The 19,841-nt window shown below is 44.5% G+C and overlaps 1 protein-coding gene across 6 annotated transcripts in view; it reads left to right on the top strand.

Moving 5' to 3' along the window:
* LOC102446612 (uncharacterized) overlaps positions 1 to 19,841 on the top strand; it is a 234,792-nt gene that overhangs the window by 36,509 nt on the left and 178,442 nt on the right. For all 6 annotated transcript variants that reach the window (XM_075899317.1, XM_075899316.1, XM_075899315.1 and 3 more), the window contains exons 9-10: positions 9,835 to 9,938; positions 12,664 to 12,829. In XM_075899317.1, the coding sequence (XP_075755432.1) occupies positions 9,835 to 9,938; positions 12,664 to 12,829 (270 nt within the window). The remainder of the gene's footprint in view (positions 1 to 9,834; positions 9,939 to 12,663; positions 12,830 to 19,841) is intronic.

Here is a 19,841-nt window from a genome sequence, read left to right as displayed (position 1 = left end):
AAGACATAGTGAAGTACAAACTTTGCTCAGAAAAGAGTAATTCTAAACTTTTCAAAAGGCACTTAAAAAGCTATACATTTAATTGTCTTCACTATATCTCTTTTTAGCAAAAAGACTTAATTTAACCTCTTGGAAAATACAGAAGATACACAGCAACTGAGGTTCAAATTAGTCCAACCTAGGAAAACCCATTGGCTTTCTCATGAGCAATCCTTGACTGTTGTCTTAAAACTACAGACTGGACCTCCCTGGTCTGGCATCCTCAGGACCTGACCAGTCCCAAACAAAGGGGATTTGTGGGACCAGGGGAGGTCTTTCCCCTCATGGCCCATGATGAGCCGTTGCCCCTGGCTAGGGCTCCAGCTTGGCCCTGTGGCTACCTGCCCATCTGTGGTTGCCTGGGTCAGACATCTGGCTAGGGCTGGAGATTCCTGGCCACCCCCGCCAGGGCCGGAGCTCTGCAGCTGGGGCTGGTCTCTTGCTACCACCTGGCCCCTGGGGCCAGAACTCTCTGCTGCCCTGCCTGCCCATCTGCCCACCTCCCCAATATGGGGCTCCCCCTGCTATGCTCCTGCCACACTCCTGCAGCCAGACCTCCCTACACCTGGGCTCTGTGGTCCAGGAACATCCATGGTCTAGCTGGATGTTCACAGAATACAAGTGCAAAGTTCAGAGAATACATTAAACAATGCCATCCAGGCATCTGCTACAATAGTACTGGACCTCTGTCCAGCAAATACAGAAGATACACAGCAACTGAGGTTCAAATTGGCTCATTCAGAGAGAGATCCTTTGAAAATGTACTGGAAGAAGCAAAGACTTCAGTTCAGAAGTTGACTAATTAGGGCACGTATATTTACTTTGTCAAACACTTCTTGTCGTCTTCACATAATGAGTGAATTACACAAACTTGATTCTTGCAGATCTATACCACCAGCTTCTGCATTCTATCAAAGTCTATCGAAGCTTTTAGACATGTCTGTCATATAAAACACCAACACTGGAGTGGAGTGAGGCATGACCTGCAAAGAGACTGCTGTGTGATCAGAACACACCAGAGAATTTGAACACAGAGAGGAATATAATATGATCAACAAAGGAAGATTTAGCTTCATCTTCTTTTTTATCATCACTAGCAGTTCAATCTAGTTTGTGCAGTGTTTTCTGGGGTGAAAGAAGCAGGAATTTATCTCTTGTTACTCCCAGTCACAATAGCTACAGACAGTTAAACCTCCTTTCTCCTCATTCAATAGAATTTTATGTTCTGAAAGAAATTGCCTTCTGTATTATCATGAACATATTATGAAGTACTGGATACATGAGAAACCAGCAAAAATGAATGCACTGCATTTGAGAAGCTCATTAACAGTTGTGCAAAATTGCAACAAGAAACCAAGAAGGATGTAGATACTGTACTCCATGGCAGGCTTATATAGAAAAATTTAATTCCAATGATGACTTAAAAACATAAATTAAATCTAATAAAATTATTGTGAAACATTTTTCAGTTTTTACTATGGTACTACACAGTCCAACATTGTCCTGACAGTCTAACCCCTCATTGGTCCTCGCTCCCCCCATCACACCCTTTTGAACAGCTGTCCCTAATTTCAGTTCCTGGAAAAAACTGGATGAGGGAACAATCTTTAGCATATTTACCCTCTCAACACCTCTATGAGGTAGGGAGCTATTGTTTTCCACATTTTACAGATGAGAAACAAGCAGAGAGGGCCTAAAAATGACTTGCCTGTGGTTACCCAGGAAATCTGTGCTTATACTGGGACTTAACCCCAGTTCTGCACAAATCCTAGGTTAATACCCAACCAACTGGATCATGTTCCCTCTCTATTCCCACAGCTGATGTGAATTCAACAGCATTGAGCTTGTTATACATCAGTACTTAACTTGGCTCAGAAATACAAATATTCTTTCACTGCTTCGCTACAGGATGCAATGGTCTTTTTTAACCTTGATGTTAGGTGTTGAGACAGGGTAGTCAAGTAGCTATTTATTTTTTCTCTTACACACACCTCAAGAAATTTTGTAATTCTAGCAAAAACATAAAAAATATTTTCCCCTCTTTGACAACATAAATATTAGAATGTATTTGAAATCAGGAGGTAATGTAATAAGCTACAAAGTGAAGAGCTGTTTAGTTTTTTCCAGATAAAATATTTTTATTGACATTAAATACAAGCACTTACTCTGTTTAAAGCTTATTTGTTGCCAACTACTAGAGCTTATAAAGTCCCAGAGGAATTTGATTTGAAAATGTGTTCAGCTTGATTATTAGTATACTAGCCAATTAGCCTGTCATAAAATGGGATTTTCAGGTCTTCTCTCCTGAGCTTTCTCACTCTGTCTCTCTCTCTTCCTACTGCCTCCCCCCCCCCCTTAGCTCTCCTCCGTCTCCTGCCTCTCTCTCTGTCTCTTTCTTTCTCTTCCCCTCCTCCTCCTGCCTCTCTCTCCCCTCTGTCTCTCCCCACCCCCCTTCCCCTTCCTCCCCGCCGTGGCACTTGGCTGAGTGCTGCCTGCTCAGCCGGGCTGCTGTGAGGGAGGGGGGCAGGGTGGTGACGTACATGGCTGGGGCCGGGGCTGTGTACATCACTGCCCTCCCTTCCCCTCCCACCCCGGGGGAGCCCAAACAGCCCCTTGCACTGCTGGCTCCCCTGGCGGCCTGGCTGAGGGGCGCAGCACTCAGCTGAGTGCCACAGTGGGAGGAGAAAGGGGGCGGTGATGTACATGACCCCGCCCCCTGGCTGTGTACGTCACCGCCCTGCCCTCTTCCCCTCCCTCCGTGGCAGCTTGGCTGAGTGTTGCGCACTAAGCCGGGCCGCCGCGGGGGAGGAGGGGCGGGGCAGTGACGTACACGGCCAGGGGGCGGGGCTGTCTATGTCACCGCTCCCCGTCCCGCAGCAGCCCAGCTAAGGGGCACACCACTCAGCACCACAGTGGGAGGAGGAAGGGGGGCTGGTGACGTACAGGGCCCCGCCCCCTGGCCGTGTACATCACCGCCCCGCCCCCCTTCCTGTCCCACCGGGCCCACCTGAGCAGCGCTCAGCTGGGCCCCAGTGGGGGAGCAAGCAGTGGCAAGCGGCCCGTGGCTGCACGCCCCCCCCTCAGTAGGTCTGTTTCCCGCCCCTCTCCTCCCATCCAGCCCCATGGCCCCCGATCCATGGCTCCCGATCGCCCCCCAGCTCTACTTCCCCTCCCTGTGTGGTGCCCCGCCCTGCCTCCTTTCCCCTCCCTCCCCCTCTGTGGCGCGCTGCGCTGCTCCCAGCTCAGCGGCGCTCCCGCTGGGCCCCAGCAGGGGAGCAAGCAGCGGCAAGCGGCCCTTTGGAGTCCATGCTCCCAAACGGCCGCTTGCTGCCCCGGGCCCAGCTGAGCGGCTATCAATCACCCACCATAGTGGTTGTTGAAGTGTTACTGTGGCAAGGTAGTGGCAAGGTGTGGGGGAGAAGGGGGCAGAGTAGGCATTGCTATGGAAGCTACTGTGAGTGGGGGTTATTTTTAGGAAGCTGGGGAGCTTGAGGTGTCATTGTGTTTGGGGACCTTACTGTGGGGTAAGGCAGTGGGATGTCACAAGACCGTAAATGTGTGAACTGTGGGGCCTGCCACTGTGCTGGCCGGGGTGCTGTGTGGGCAAGGCTTATGTGGTTGTTTGTGGGCTAGGGCTGCCTTGCGGTCCCGGGGCTCTGGTTCACAGAGCGAGGGGGGCAGTGACTCACCAGCAGCCTCCACTCTTTCTTTGCCACAGGCAGTGTGGTGGTGTGGCCCCGCCCATGACTTTATTTTTCAGTGCCACGGTGGGAGGCGAACTGGGGCGGGGGCGTGCTGGCAGCTCCAGGCCCCGCTCTCTGGCCATGTACAGTGCCCCCGCCCCTCTTCCCCTCCACCGCAAGCTCCCACGTGGCACTCGCCCCCCTTCCTCTGGGCCCCCCCATCCTCTGCTCCAGCCCCACAGCCCCCGATCCCTCCCTCCCCCCAGCTCTGCTTCCCGCCTCCCTTCCGGCCAGCCCCGACCCCCTTCCCCTCCCTCCGTGGTGCCCCGCCTCCTTCCCCTCCTTCCCTGGCATGCTCAGCTGGGGTCCAAGCTCCCCATGCTCCCCCACCGGGACCCAGCTGAGCGACGCTACTATATATATGATGGGCTTTATGTAAGTATGGTTTCCTTTTATCCGGTACTGTTAGCATGCTGCTCCTGAATTACATAGTTCTCTCTTCTTCTTACTTATTTACTATTGAAAAATGAAGATGTCCTAGATGTCTTTCTTAAATTTAACATGTATTAGGAAAAGAGCTTCCTTGACTTGAAGATGAGTGTTGAAATGAAGTTAACTTGGTCTGTTTAGGCCCCTGCATTATCACTGCTTGGATCATTTTCCCAATCTCCTGACAAGGTTGCTTTAGACTCTGGTCAGCAGCTTTTGAGTGTTTCTCATACCCTCCCTCTTCATCAAAGAACTAATGCCCTGAGTCAGCAAACTATTGCAGGATGTGCATATCCCAGTGAAGTCAGTGGCAGTAAAGCACCATCTTAAAACTCATATGTATTTGCCAAACAGAGGTGGGATTAAACACATGCTTAAATGCTTTGCTAAATTGGGGACTATATAGTACGCAGGGCCAAATTAACTCTTCTGTAGGCCCAGGTCTATTAGATTGTGTGGGGCCCCTGTGTACAAGTCTTTTTCCTAATTGAAAACAAAATGATCACTATTATGGCATTGAAGCTATTATCATTATGCTAAACTTGTCTTTTAAGTACCATAAACCATTCTGTGGTAACATTTTCATCTTAATATGTGTCTAATACAGTTAAGTTAATTCAAAATGGCCTAATTTGTATCTTAGAACTGCTGTTATTGTCATTTTTTTCTGGGAGGGAATTTAGATACAGGAAGGAACCCCGGTTGGGGCAGTGTTGGGGTGTAGGTCTGGGTAAGGGGTGGCCTGGACATCGCTATTGACTGGCAGAAGCTGCCAGATTGACCAGCTGATTGTGGTCAATGAATTGGTGACCATTACGGATTTATTTTTGTAGGGTCCCCCTTAGCCCAGGGCCCTGGGCTACAGCTCCTAAAGCCCCACGTCAATCTGGCCCTGAGAGTACCAGTAGTTGAAGCTAGTGGGATTAAGGATGTTAAGGACTAGTTGACTAGTCGATTATCCAATAAGCAAATGCTTATTGGATGCTTATAGTTTGAGTTGACTGGGGGTGGGGGGAGAGGGAGTACATCAAAACGGTAGCGCCGCATGGAGCCTGGGCTGCCACTTTGAAACTCTGTGACGACGTTTCAAAGGACAGTGCGGCACAGCTCTTAGATTAAAGGAAACAGCAACAGCAAAAAAGAGATACACTAAAGCCTCCAAGAGACAGAACAGTGTGGGTGAAGGGGCACATCTCATTCACACTGACTATAGCATCTTTGAGGATAAAAAATGGCCATCCATGTGCCCCAGCTCAGGACAGCGTTTTAGCACTGTGCTTTACAGAATTTCCAAATTGCAGGAAATTTAATTTTTAGATGTCTTTTCTAACCTACAGCCTCTCTCCGAGTTACGAACAAGTTACGGACCAAACACTTGGCCGTAACTCAGGCTGTTCGTAACTCGGACCCCACTGAGTTACACGCGACCGTGCTATTCGTAAGTGCGGGTCGTGTTCGTAACTTGGGGACCACCTTTACGAACACTCCATGAGAGCTTTGGTCGTAAGTGCAAACAGTCATAACTCGACCGTTCGCAACTCGGGGAGCGGCTGTACATTTAATCAAAATAGAGATGTTCCCTTGGAAAGATTTGATTATGAAGATATGGTATCTTGTGATGGAAAAGTGTTCCATCAGAAAAAAATGGACCAGTTTCACAAATGATAAGGAGAACTACAGATAAACATTTGCTTTTTCTCATATTTTTCCTTCTTAAAAATGTCACAGTTGAGTTGGTCAAAATGAACTGATAGATTCCAAAATAAGTTGCATCAGGAGTAAACATGGAATGAAGAGGACTGAAAAACTTTATTTAGAAAATGTTTTGTTCAGAGCACAACTTACCACACCCTGAAGGAGGCACCTGACTGGGGGAAGAAACCATTGGCGAGGAAAGAGAGGCCTGACTAGCAACAGATGAGCCCATAATTGGATACACAATACTATGATTGTTCTTGGAAAGCATAGCTGACTGCAAAAACTGGCCAGCTGCAACAGATCTGCTTGTTTAGTTAATCTTGTTTCCAGCATCAGGCTTTAGAGAGCGAAAGGTAGTGCCAAAAGTGCAGTATACATCATCCAAAGGGGCTTAGGGAAGAGCAGCCTTTCACTCTTTATTAATGTATTGTGGACTTGCACAGTCTAGTATGGTCACTTTGCTTTCCAGAGCCTCCTCCGAACTGGAAAGCTTGATTTAGTTCCAAATCAACATTAGTTTCCACTTGCTATATATTCATGGGGCAATGAATACTAAAAGTTCAATTTAGGCCCAAATTTTAACATTTTTAAATAAATTGACATGAAATAAATGCTTAGAGTTTTGCTAACTTACTTCATAGAAGAGAGACATAACTCATTTAATAAGTCACTAAGATAAATGACGACTTGAATAAGCACGTGAAGTATCCTATGATACTATACTTCACCTCAATATAAACCATACAACAATGATCCTAGAATCTGCAGTCCTGGAGCATCACCCCCATTATTCAGAAGCTGTGTACTAGGTATAGGTGCTGTATGTAAGAATTATGTGTGGCTTGAAAGCTTGTCTCTCAGATTCTGCTTGTCTCCATCAGAAATTTGTCCAATAAAGGATATTACTTCACCCACCTTGTCTCTCTAATATCCTCGGACCAACATGGCTATCAAAACACTGCAAACAGGTGCCATGCAAACACAGAACAAAAGAATGGTCCATGCTCCAAATCATACCCAGTAACACTGGCAGTGATTTGCATTGTGGAAATGCCTTAAGGCCCTTAACTGTGACTGGCACCCCACTGTGGTAGGAAGCACGCAGACAGAGTTAGAGACTGTCTCCTTTCTGAAGAGACTACTATCTAAACCATGGGTTCCCAAACTGCAGGGCGTGCAACCCTAGAGGGGTGTGAAGAAATTCCAGGGGGGGCACGAGGTGACTCAGCTTCCCTCCCCCCATCAAGTTTTGCTGCCTTGTTCAGTTCTTTTTTTCCTTTTTTTTTTTTTGTTCAAGTTTTGCTGCTATTTTGCGGTGTGTATGTGAGGGTTTTTCAAAAAAGGGGGGCATGATGCCAAAAAGTTTGGGAACCACTATCTAAACAAAAAGATAGATGGGAGTACGAGGGGAGTCAGAAACACAGAGAACAGGGGAGGCCAAAGATTACAGGAGAACAGCAAAATAGAGACAATGGATTTCAGGAAGGCAGATTTTGGTAAGCTCAGAGAGCTGATAGGCAAGGTCCCATGGGAATCAAGACCGAGGGGAAAAACAACTGAGGAGAGTTGGCAGTTTTTCAAAGGGACGTTATTAAGGACCCAAAAGCAAGCTATTCCGCTGTGTCGGAAAGATAGAAAATATGGCAAAAGACCGCCTTGGCTTAACCACGAGATCTTGCATGATCTAAAAATAAAAAAGGAGTCATATAAAAAATGGAAAGTAGGACAAATTACAAAGGATGAATATAGACAAACAACACAGGAATGCAGGGGCAAGATTAGAAAGGCAAAGGCACAAAATGAGCTCAAACTAGCTACGGGAATAAAGGGAAATGAGAAGACTTTTATAAATATATTAGAAGCAAGAGGAAGACCAAGGACAGGGTAGGCCCACAGGTCAGTGAGGAGGGAGAAACAGTAACAGGAAACTTGGAAATAGCAGAGATGCTTAATGACTTCTTTGTTTCGGTCTTCACCGAGAAGTGTGAAGGAATGCCTAACATAGTGAATGCTAGTGGGAAAGGGGTAGGTTTAGAAGATAAAATAAAAAAAGAACAAGTTAAAAATCACTTAGAAAAGTTAGATGCCTGCAAGTCACCAGGGCCTGATGAAATGCATCTTAGAATACTCAAGGAGCGGATAGAGGGGGTATCTGAGCCTCTAGCTATCATCTTTGGAAAATCATGGGAGACAGAAGAGATTCCAGAAGACTGGAAAAGGGCAAATATAGTGCCCATTTATAAAAAGAGGAATAAGAACAACCCAGGAAACTACAGACCAGTTAGTTTAACTTCTGTGCCAGGGAAGATAATGGAGCAAGTAATTAAGGAAATAATCTGTAAACACTTGGAAGGTGGCAAGGTGATAGGGAACAGCCAGCATGGATTTATAAAGAACAAATCATGTCAAACCAATCTGATAGCTTTCTTTGATAGGATAATGAGTCTTGTGAAAAAAGGGGAAGAGGTGGATGTGGTATACCTATACTTTAGTAAGGCGTTTGATACAGTCTCACATGATATGCTTATCAATAAACTAGGCAAATACAATTTAGATGGGGCTACTATAAGGTGGGTGCATAACTCAGAGAGTAGTTATTAACGGTTCACAATCCTGCTGGAAAGGTGTAACAAGTGGGGTTCCTCAGGGGTCTGTTTTGTAACCAGCTCAGTTTAATATCTTCATCAACGATTTAGATATTGGCATAGAAAGTACACATATTAAGTTTGCAGATGATACCAAACTAGGAGGGGTTGCGACTAATCTGAAGGATAGGGTCATAATTCAAAATGATCTGGACAAATTGGAGAAATGGTCTGAGGTAAACAGGATGAAGTTTAATAAAGACAAATGCCAAATGCTCCACTTAGGAAGGAACAATCAGTTTCACACATACACAATGGGAAGTGACTGTCTAGGAAGGAGTATGGCAGAAAGGGATCTAGGGGTTATAGTGGATCAACAGCTGAATATGAGTCAGCAGTGTGATGCTGTTGCAAAAAAAGCAAACATGATGCTAGGATGCATTAACTGGTGTGTTGTGAGCAAGACACGAGAAGTCATTTTTCTGCTCTACTCTGAGCTGGGTAGGCCTCAGTTAGAGTACTGTGTCCAGTTCTGGGCACCGCATTTCAAGAAAGATGTGGAGAAATTGGAGAGGGTCCAGAGAAGAGCAAGAAGAATGATGAAAGGTCTAGAGAACATGACCTATGAAGGAAGGCTGAAAGAATTGGGTTTGTTTAGTTTAGAAAAGAGAAGATTGAGGGGGGGCTATGATAGCAGTTTTCAGGTATCTAAAAGGGTGTCATAAGGAGGAGGGAGAAAACTTGTTCATCTTGGCCTCTGAGGATAGAACAAGAAGCAATGGACTTAAACTGCAGCAAAGGAGGTTTAGGTTGGACATTAGGAAAAAGTTCCTAACTGTCAGGGTAGTCAAACACTGGAATAAATTGCCCAGGGAGGTTGTGGAATCCCCATCTTTGGAGATATTTAAGAATAAGTTAGATAAATGTCTTTCAGGGATGGTCTAGACAGTATTTGGTCCTGCCATGAGGGCAGAGGGCTGGACTCGATGACCTCTCAAGGTCCCTTCCAGTACTAGTATTCTATGATTCTGTGATACACTGCAGGCTCAGTGGGGCTATGTCTACACTACAGGTTTTTTTCGGCAGAAGATATGCAAATGAAGCATTCATTAGCATATGTTGCACTTTCATTTGCATATCCTCTTCCAATCCTTTTTGCAGAAGAGGTTTTGCCATTAAAAAGCCCCATGTAGATGGGGCCATTTGTTGAAAAAAAAAAAAACCCTTTTGTGCAAGATCCTGTAGCCTGGCTGAGCTAAGTCCTAGTCTAGTGTCCTGCACACCAAGCCATGCTTCCTCTTGACTCCTATGTAACCTGTACTGACCTCCTTTATTTCTAGACTGCAGACCTCTTCATGACTCTGGTGTTTGAGCTTCGAAGTCTCTCTGCTGAGGCTTTAATAGGCCTTTGGCGCAGATCTTCATTTAAATGCAGGGACAACTGGTAAGACCCATTTCATGGTTATTAGCTGTATTCTTTTATGGTGGACAAATGTATGTCCTTTCCCTTTATTTTGATTGTATCCTATGCCAAAATAGTAGTGTGAAGTTCTGCTCTGCTGTACTATGGGGCTCTCACAGTAGTGACAGAAAATGATGTCCCCCTTCACGCATGCATCTCGATAACTATCCAAGGCAGGCATCAGAAGGTATTCAAGCAATTCCAGGACCCACTTCCCACAAAGCCAGGTGATTTCTTTGGTAGAATACAGTGGTAAGTGCACAAGAAGACTTGTATTGCTCTCCAAGTAAAAGGAATCTTCTGGCTACTATTTGAAATAAGCTTCTCAGACCGTAAGTGGGAAAGCCCTGCTGTGGGTCAGTTATGTGTTTTGAGATGTGCTTTCAGATGGGATCAATGGTCTTGTATTTAAGATTTTGGATTAAGTCTCAGGAGGTCTGAGTTCTCTGACCAGCTTTTCTACAGTCTTCCTGGACTCCTTAGTCAAGTCCCTGGGCTCTATTTCCCCATCTGTAAAACAGGGATAACAATACTTCCTCTTCTCCCATTCTTTGTGGCTTATTTGTTTAGACTGTAAGTGCTTCAGGGCAGGGAAGGTCTGTTACAAGGTGATGTGACAGCCATTTCAGGAACAATACCAAAGGGAAGAAGCTCAGATCATGTATCCACCCTCTTTGATATAAATCAAGATTTATGTTGCTAGTCACCTACCATAATGGGAAAAAATATAGAAAATCCCGGTAGGGAAAATCCCACTGGGGATATAGTGAACTTTCCAATGTGGAATAAATTAGAAGTGTCAGCTGCTCCTGATGTGCTTAATTAGAGAAACAAATCTTGACTGATGTTCACCAAAGCTGATCAATTTGTGATGCATCCTTTGATGGTTGGTCCCCAGGTTAACAGGGCCATCTGTGCAGGAAACAATAACTGGTGGAGTGTAGGATGTGACTTTTCTGTGTGTGTTTGAGGATTTCTCTGCACTCTGGAAGTCCAGCTGTTTTTGTTTAGTTCTCTGTGTGTTGTGCTTCTAAAACATTGGATCAGTCTTGACATTTTTGCAAGACCAAATAAATCATTTTGGTTCAATTTTTATGCATCTTGTCCATCTTGCATTCCACTTCAGTTAGTATAAATTAAATGTTCTGGAAATTATTCATATGGTAACTATAGATATAAGAAATAATTCTTTAAAGCAAGGAGAATTCTATCTTGGTGAAATCAGGAATACCTGGACATTGTCAAATTACTATTGTTATGGGAGCATTAAAACATTCTGAGGCCTGGTCTAATGCATGGTAAGTACCAAACAGATGCTTAACCCAACATGATCAAACCTTCTGAGGTTGTAAAATTGGTTTAGTGGAGATTTTACTTTAAAAAAAGTTTTCTTATGGAATTTCTGCCACTTCCTTCCTTCAATCTTATCAGAAATACCATGAGAATAGCAAAGGAAAGTGAAAAATTAATTTTAAAAGTGAACAGAACTTTTGGGATCTTTTTGGCAAAAGTTTTGGTCTGTTCTTAATTGATCCAACCCAAAATTATATCCTTCCTAACGGAATGTCCTTTCACCAACAATGCTGACTTTGTACACGGACGGTCAAAACTCCTTTTCCAGCCTTTCCAAAACTGAATAAAAAAGCCTCAACCATTGTCCACAAAAATTTGGTTGAAAATGCTTCCCCGGTTTTGCATGAAGAAACTTAGATGGAAACTATTTCCTTGGTATAATCTAGAGTTAGGCCTCAACCACAGCATTTAGATCAAGATCCAAACATCTCTGATATTGGGGATGGTTCAAATCTGAGGGTTTGGGTCTTTGTTAAAGCTCAGTATTATACTGTTGAGGTCAAAAATTTGTCTTTTTAACTTGAGTAAGAGTGGGATCAGGCCTATAATCTTGTTTTTTCTTCCTTTTCCAACAGTGTGGGCTTTCCTAGTAAATACAAGAAACAGGCAGTTAATGTGCTTTCAGGCCAACTTATTATCTAGCTTCATTTAAACAAAACTAAATTTTCCAAATAGCTCTTCTGGATTTGTGACAATGGTTCACTTGATTTCACTTGATATAAAATTGGAAAATTGACATTAATGCTACATTAGTTATAAGAAAAACCTTAAATCACTTAATTTCACTCTTGCTGACAAATAGCTACATTACTCTTCACAGAAAAATCATAACTGTACCTCATCTTTTGCCCACTGTAATCTCCGGCCTTATCTATGTGGGAAAGTCTAGCTACACCAGGATAACTCGCTGTGTGGACATTCTTCTTCTACTACACAAATGCCTTTTTCACTTTAGTTATAAACTTCTTTCCAAGTGATGCAATTTTGAACCACAGACTAATGATTTGAGACATTTCAGTCTTTAGGTGCCCAATTTGAGACATCTTAGAGGGACCTGTTTTTGAGAGAGGGACAGTGTGTCCTTTCTTGAAAATCAAATCCCTTGAGGAGGCACAAAAACTTGGGATGCCCAGAATTATTAGTCAAATTTAAATTTCTTGGCCTGGGAAGATGCACCCATTGAAATCCATGCCAAACCTGAACTTTTGTAGAGTCAGGATCTGGCCCTGAGTTTGTTAGGATGCTTAGAAGGAAATAAAAACCCACAGAGTCCCAGGAAGACAGAAGGCAAATATTCCTTGACTGTTAGGTATTTCCATTTGTTATGTTTTGATGCTTTTCTGTTATGTTTCAGGCAGCCATTAGTAGATGCTCTCCCATCCTGTGCTACAGAGGCCTGTGTTGTCCTGATGAAAGAAATTATTGTTGCAAAAGAAGTGGAGGAAGACAAAATGGAATCTTTCCTTTGGTCATTGCCATTCATCCCTGAGCCCACCGCAAGCATGATCGACATTCTCGCTGTGAGCAGGCTAGTTTTTTGGCCTTTAGACTAGACTAGTTTAACTCGCATTCAGATTTATATAAAACCCCATGTCTGGAGGTGGTTTTAGTGGTGTGTACTGGGAGTGGACTGAAACTGCTAACTCATTTCATATAAGACTCAACAGAGGGTACAAACAGCCTGTAGTTACTAGGGTTTGATTTGAACTGGCAGCTGAGAGTGGGAAGGGAAGAGACTAAACTGGCCCCTGGAAGGTGCTCTCTGCCCATTAAGATAGAGGTTCAAAAGTAGTTCAGTGTGAGGAAACTGCTATTATAGCACATTCTGCTGTCCTTAGTTTTGGATAGAGAGCCTCATTCCCCAGTGCTGTCAATTCAGCACTCCTACACAGGTATTATAACATCCCCAGACATTTCAGGCCTACAGCTGCTTTTCAGATTGTTTATTGATTATATGTGCTATACATTTTTATAGTGTGTTTTTACCCTAAGGTAATGTGCAATGCAGTCCCCTCTCCTATGTGGATTATAATGTACACCATGCATTTCAGATCAGAATGGTATTTGTCACCTTTCATGTATCATTTCCTGAGATTAAGAGGAAAGAATACAAGGAATTTTACATACACAGAGGGTGCTAATGCTCAATGGCTTTTACATTTGCACATGCCATCTTCTTTAGGCATCACTTTCTGTAGGACACTATTATTGAAACTGCTGTAAATTAGCTTTTTTTTAGTGATTGGAGGACCTCAAAAGTTTGGTTCAGTTTGTGCACTTATCCGAAGAAGTAAACACATTTCCTGCGTATGCAAAATTAAGCTCAGGATTGAGCAAAACGAGCAAACTGGAAATATGTTTGCAAGATTCCAAGTACTTCCTACATCAGTGCAGACTGGAATGAACAACCTATCTTGTAATATTTCCACTCTGGGGTCATGCATAGATGTGTGTGTCTGTAAAAAGGAGAGAGAGCTATTACAGCACTTTGGATAATGCTCAGTTTTCTCGTGTTGTGGGTTTTTTTTTTAGTGACTGGAAAACTAGGTAATAACAAAATGTGGGATAAAATAAATAGCAGACTAAATTCCGACTGAGATACAAAATGTTCCAAACTTATTTGTAAGAAAAATGTCTATTTTTCCACAGCTTTTGCAGGGAATGGAAAAACAAAGGAAGGGAGGCAATGGGACATGTATACTCTTAAGTATTTCTCGCCATCTGACATTTTCCGTCACTCATTTAGTTAGTACATACAACTCCCATGGGATTTATTCCAGTTTTCAGCTATAATAAATCACAAATACCCTGGGCTATGTCTAGACTGCAAGCCTCTTTCGAAAGAGGCTCTTTCGAAAGATACTTTCGAAAGAGCCTCTTTCGAAAGAGAGCGTCTAGACTGCACGCGGAATTTCGAAAAAGCAAGCCGCTTTTTCGAAAGAAAGCACCCAGTGAGTCTGGATGCTCTCTTTCTAAAAAGCCTGTTTGCTTTCAAGAATGCCTTCTTTCGAAAGAGCACTTTTGAAAGAAGGCGTTCTTCCTCGTGGAATTAGGTTTACCACCGTCGAAAGAAAAGCCGCATTCTTTCGATTTAATTTCGAAAGAACGCGGCTGCAGTCTAGACGCAGGTGAAGTTTTTTCGGAAAAAGGCTACTTTTCCCGAAAAAAACCCTGAGTCTGGACACAGCCCTGGTGGAGAAAGCAGCCACAAGGAGCATGTGGAGGCAGACGGGAAAAGCTCGCACAAATCCTTCTGCCCACAGCCAGTGTCAGACCAAAGTGTAGAAATTACAGGCTGGTACCTTGGGAACTGGCTTTGTGTGTGTGTTGTATCTCCTAGGGAAGGAAGGAAGGAAATAAATAAATTTATTTATTTATTGCCTTCAATGGGATGGGGAAGCCTAATGCTTCAGCAGGCAATAGCCCTAACTCGGCAGAATCTTCTTGCTGGGTTTATGCGGCAGGGGGATTGGCGCTTCCTTACTTACCTGTGCCCAGTGAGTGAGAACTTGGGCCTAGTACACTGTTCCTACGGTTGTTTTGTTCTGTTCTATTTCAGGTGGGGATGCTAAGGACTATTTCTGTAGCTTACTGTCTTTGAGAAGCCTGGGGTCCCTTTGTGGAAAAGTCAGCAATTACAAATTATTTTTATCAGAGTAAAATAATTCAGTAATAAATTATATGGGTCTATTTGTCTTGGCAGCAAAAGGTCCATTGATTGGTCAGACTTGTGAAGAATCATGCTGGATATTTCTCACAAGTTGCTGTTTCCTGTCAAACAATTACAGGCCAGGCCTGGATAACGAAGCGACAGCTGCCAGAGTTTTGAAGGTTTTCTCAAATTTCTACTTGAGATAATTCATATCTAGCTCATTTAGGTTTCTACATCATCACTTAAATGCTGGGATTTGCAACAAAATCATGTGTAATTCCCCTTTTTGTAGATAGGATGTATGGAAACATGGGATTTTACTTTAGTTTCCAATGCTGCTCTTCTCCAAAGTCTATAGCTGAGAAATGTTTGCAATTCATGGAAAGTTTGGGTAGTGGGAAAGAATCTGCTAATGACTGTGGAATGCAAACATTCAGAGTAGGGTCCCATATAAACACATGGACTCCATTCCCAAAAACACATGCCTCTTTACTCATGCAAGTATTAACATTTAAATGTATTCTACAGTATGTTAAAATATTGACTGATGTGCATAAATTCATTATACACTGACCTCATAAGGAGATGAGGTTGAATTTGTTATGGTCTTTAGAATGTGAGAACTACAGCTTTCTATACAAAATCTTTCTTCCTGCATCAGCTATAGTTTTTTCCTGCCTTTTGCTTGCTCTGCCCCTTCTCCCCCCTTCCTCCCCTTCTCCCTTCAGATGCTTTTCCTACTCCATTTCTTCTTGCTCTGACTACCGTCTCCAGCTGTTTTTTCTCTTCTTTCTCCCAGGACAGTTGCACTCAGTCTCCTGGTTGGATCTGGGTTTTCAATTTTGCTGCTGCAGCTATTAACTTGCTATTTAGAAAGCTGAATAGAGGTACAGGCAGTCCCCGGGTCACGTACAAGATAGGGACTGTAGGTTTGTTCTTAAGTTGAATCTGTATGTAAGTCGGAACTGGCGTCCAGATTCAGCCGCTGCTGAAACTGACCGCCAGTTCTGACTTACATACAGATTCAACTTAAGAACCCCAAGTCAGCTGCTGCTGAAACTGATCAGCCGCTGATTCCAGGAAGCCCGGGGCAGAGCAACTCTGCCTCGGGCTTCCTGTAGTCAGCGCTGGTCAGTTTCAGCAACGGCTGACTTGGGGACGCCTGGGGCAGAGCAGCTGGGGTGCTGCTGGGTTGCTCCAATAGCGCCGCTCCTCGGCGCTACTGGACCAACCCAGCAGCACCCCATCTGCTCTGCCCCAGGCGTCCTGATTCAGCCGCTGCTGAAACTGACCAGCAGCGGCTGAATCAGGACGCCTGGGGCAGAGCAGCTGGGGTGCTGCCGGGTTGGTCCAGTAGTGCCCAGAGCGGCGCTGCGGGACCAACTGGCAGTGCCCCAGCTGCTCTGCCCCAGGGTCCACAACAAAAGCCTGGTCTGCTGGGGGGGGGGCACACTAGCTGCGCCCTCCCCCCAGCAGACCAGGGACACGGGGAGCAAAGCCGCAGCGGCGGGGTGCCTCGCCTCTGAGGCTTTGCTCTGGCGCGGGACCCGCCGCCACTGCGGCTTTGCTCCTGGTGCCCCTGGTCTGCTGGAGACAGTCCCCAGCAGACCAGGGGCACCGGGAGCAAATCCGCAGCCTCGGCGGGGTCCTGTGCTTCTGAGGCTTTGCCAGAGCAAAGCCTCAGAAGCGCGGGAACCCGCCACGGCTTTGCTCGCGGTGCCCCTGGTCTGCTGGGGACCGTCTCCAGCAGACCAGGGGCACCGCGAGCAAACCCGCCTGGGCCGCGGCTTTGCTCCCGATGCCCCTGGTCTGCTGGAGACGGTCCCCAGCAGACCAGGGGCACCGGGAGCAGCTTTTCTTGCCCCGGAGGTCGAGGTGGCTGACCGCTGCCTGCGAGCTCCGGGGCGAGAAAGCCCCGTTTGTAAGTGCGGATCCGACGTAAGTCAGATCCACGTAAGTCGGGGACTGCCTGTAGTTTGAAAAGTTCTTGGTTGATCTCTTATGAAATAAAGAGCAACCAGAAACTGATTGCTTGTCAGAGAGTGCAATAGAGACCTGTTACTAGGACATCTCTTTAAATTGGTCTTGAACTACAAACTCCATCTGTTTTCTAGAAGAAAAGTAACATTATTAGAAACTGGGGACACTTTTGGGAGAGGGGGAGCCTATACAGGAAGGATGGGCTCCACCTAAATTAGGGTGGAACCAGACTGCTGGCACTAAACATTAAAAAGGCTGTAGAGCAGTTTTTAAACTAAGAAATGGGGGAAAGCCGATTGGTGTGGAGATGCATATAAATCGGATGGAGACTTCTCTTAGGCTGTGTCCAGACTCCATGCCTCCGTCGACGGAGGCATGTAGATTAGCCAGCTCGGAAGAGGGAAATGAAGCCGCGATTAAAATAATCGCGGCTTCATTTAAATTTAAATGGCTGCCCCGATCTGCCGATCAGCTGTTTGTCGGCAGATCGGGAGAGTCTGGACGCGATGCCCCGACAAAGAAGCCTTTCTTCATCGACACAGGTAAACCTGGTTTCACGAGGCTTACCTGTGTCGATGAAGAAAGGCTTCTTTGTCGGGGCATCGCGTCCAGACTCTCCCGATCTGCCGACAAACAGCTGATCGGCAGATCGGGGCAGCCATTTAAATTTAAATGAAGCCGCGATTATTTTAATCGCGGCTTCATTTCCCTCTTCCGAGCTGGCTAATCTACATGCCTCCGTCGACGGAGGCATGGAGTCTGGACACAGCCTTAGAGGAGAATCCATTCATAGAGATTACAGGAGGAGTAACGGTAGTTCGAATTAAGATCTTTAATTCTAACTACCTAGTCTGTGCAAGTGTAGTTCAAACTACGGGGCATTTAAAAATGGCGGCGCCTAGGGACATGCAAATAAAGCCCGGAATATTTAAATTCCGGGCTTCATTTGCAAGTTTGAATGCCTACATTAGCCACCCTAGTTCAAACGAAGGTGGCAGTGTAGACATACTCTTAGAGTTCTTTGAAGGGGTTAACAAACATGCAGACAAGGGGGATCCAGTAGATATAGTGTACTTAGATATTCAGAAAGCCTTTGACAAGGTCCCTCACCAAAGGCTCTTGTGAAAATTACATTGCGATGGGATAAGAGGCATAATCCTTTCTTGGATTGAGAACTGGTTAAAAGACAGGCAACAAAGGGTAGGAATAAATGGTAAATTTTCAGAATGGAGAGGGGTAACTAGTGGTGTTTCCCAAGGGTCAGTCCTGGGACCAATCCTGTTCAACTTATTCATAAAATATCTGAAGAAAGGGGGAAGCAGTGAGGTAGTAAAGTTTGCGGATGATACCAAACTGTTTAGGATAGTCAAGACAAAAGCAGACTGTGAGGGACTCCAAAAAGATCTCACCAAACTGAGTGATTGGGCAACAAAATGGCAAATGAAATTTAATGTGGATAAGTGTAAAGTAATGCACACTGGGAAAAATAACCCCAACTATACGTACAGGATGATGGGGGCTAATTTGGCTATGACAAATCAGGAAAGAGATCTTGGAGTTATTGTGGATAGTTCCCTGAAAACTTCCACACAGTGTGCAGTGGCGGTCAAAAAGGCAAATAAGATGCTAGGAATTATTAGAAAAGGGATAGAAAATAAGACACAGAATATCTTATTGCCCCTGTATAAAACTATGGTACGCCCACATCTTGAATACTGTGTACAGATGTGGTCTCCTCACCTCAAAAAATATATTTTGGGCTTGGAAAGGGTTCAGAAAAGGGCAACTAAAATGATTAGGGGTTTGGAACGGGTCCCATATGAAGAGAGGTTAAAACGAATGGGACTTTTCAATTTAGAAAAGAGGAGACTGAGGGGGGATATGATAGAGGTCTATAAAATCATGAGTGGTGTGGAGAGGGCGAATAAAGAAAAGTTATTTATTAGTTCCCATAATAGAAGAACTAGAGGACACCAAATGAAGTTAATGGGTAGCAGGTTTAAAACTAATAAAAGAAAGTTCTTCTTCACACAGCGTGTAGTCAACCTGTGGAACTCCTTGCCAGAGGAGGCTGTGAAGGCTAGGACTATAACAGAGTTTAAAGAGAAGCTAGATAATTTCATGGAGGTTAGGTCCATAAAAGGCTATTAGCCAGGGAATAGAAATGGTGTCCCTGGCCTCAGTTTGTTAGAGACTGGAGAAGGATGGCAGAAGATAAATCGCTTGATCATTATCTTCGGTCAACCCTCTCTGGGGCACCTGGTGCTGGCCACTGTCAGCAGACAGGCTACTGGGCTAGATGGACCTTTGGTCTGACCCAGTACGGCCGTTCTTATGTTCTTATGTTCTTATGTGTGTTCTTATGTAACATACCATTTTGTCAGGTCTTATTCACATTTATAGCCTATGGGGGCCTGTTATGATTTTGCATATTCAAACAGCAATCAATTTTGATCAGATTTATTTATCAGAACTGCTTTTACAAGAACAAACAAAAGTAGGATCTACACGAGAGCGTTCTCTTTTATAGAGCTGGCAAAGAATAAATAGCTGCTACAGCCGTAGGAAGAGAAAATTTCAGTAGAAGGGTGCAGTAAAAAAGAAAACAAGTTACGACAGACACAAGCTGGGCATAACCATAAGCCTGATCTTCTGGTCCTTGTGGCCTCATTTAATCTTGATCCCATTTCATTTAATGGAATTGCTAGAGGAATGGTTTTCAGGTTTGAGCCCTGTACAACATGAGTCACACTTTATATTTAGATTCCTTAAAAAAAGGCCAATAAATTATTTATAGGCGTTATAATCTTGTTACAGACATAATTAGCATATGTTACAAATGGCTATATAAGAACCCTGATATGTGTTTTAGCTTATTTATTTATTGTTCGTATTATTGT

Source organism: Pelodiscus sinensis, chromosome 16, assembly GCF_049634645.1.
Source record: "Pelodiscus sinensis isolate JC-2024 chromosome 16, ASM4963464v1, whole genome shotgun sequence".
Lineage (NCBI taxonomy): Eukaryota > Metazoa > Chordata > Testudines > Trionychidae > Pelodiscus > Pelodiscus sinensis.
The sequence above is the reverse complement of the archived record's forward strand: the minus strand, read 5'-3'. Positions and strand labels throughout refer to the sequence as shown.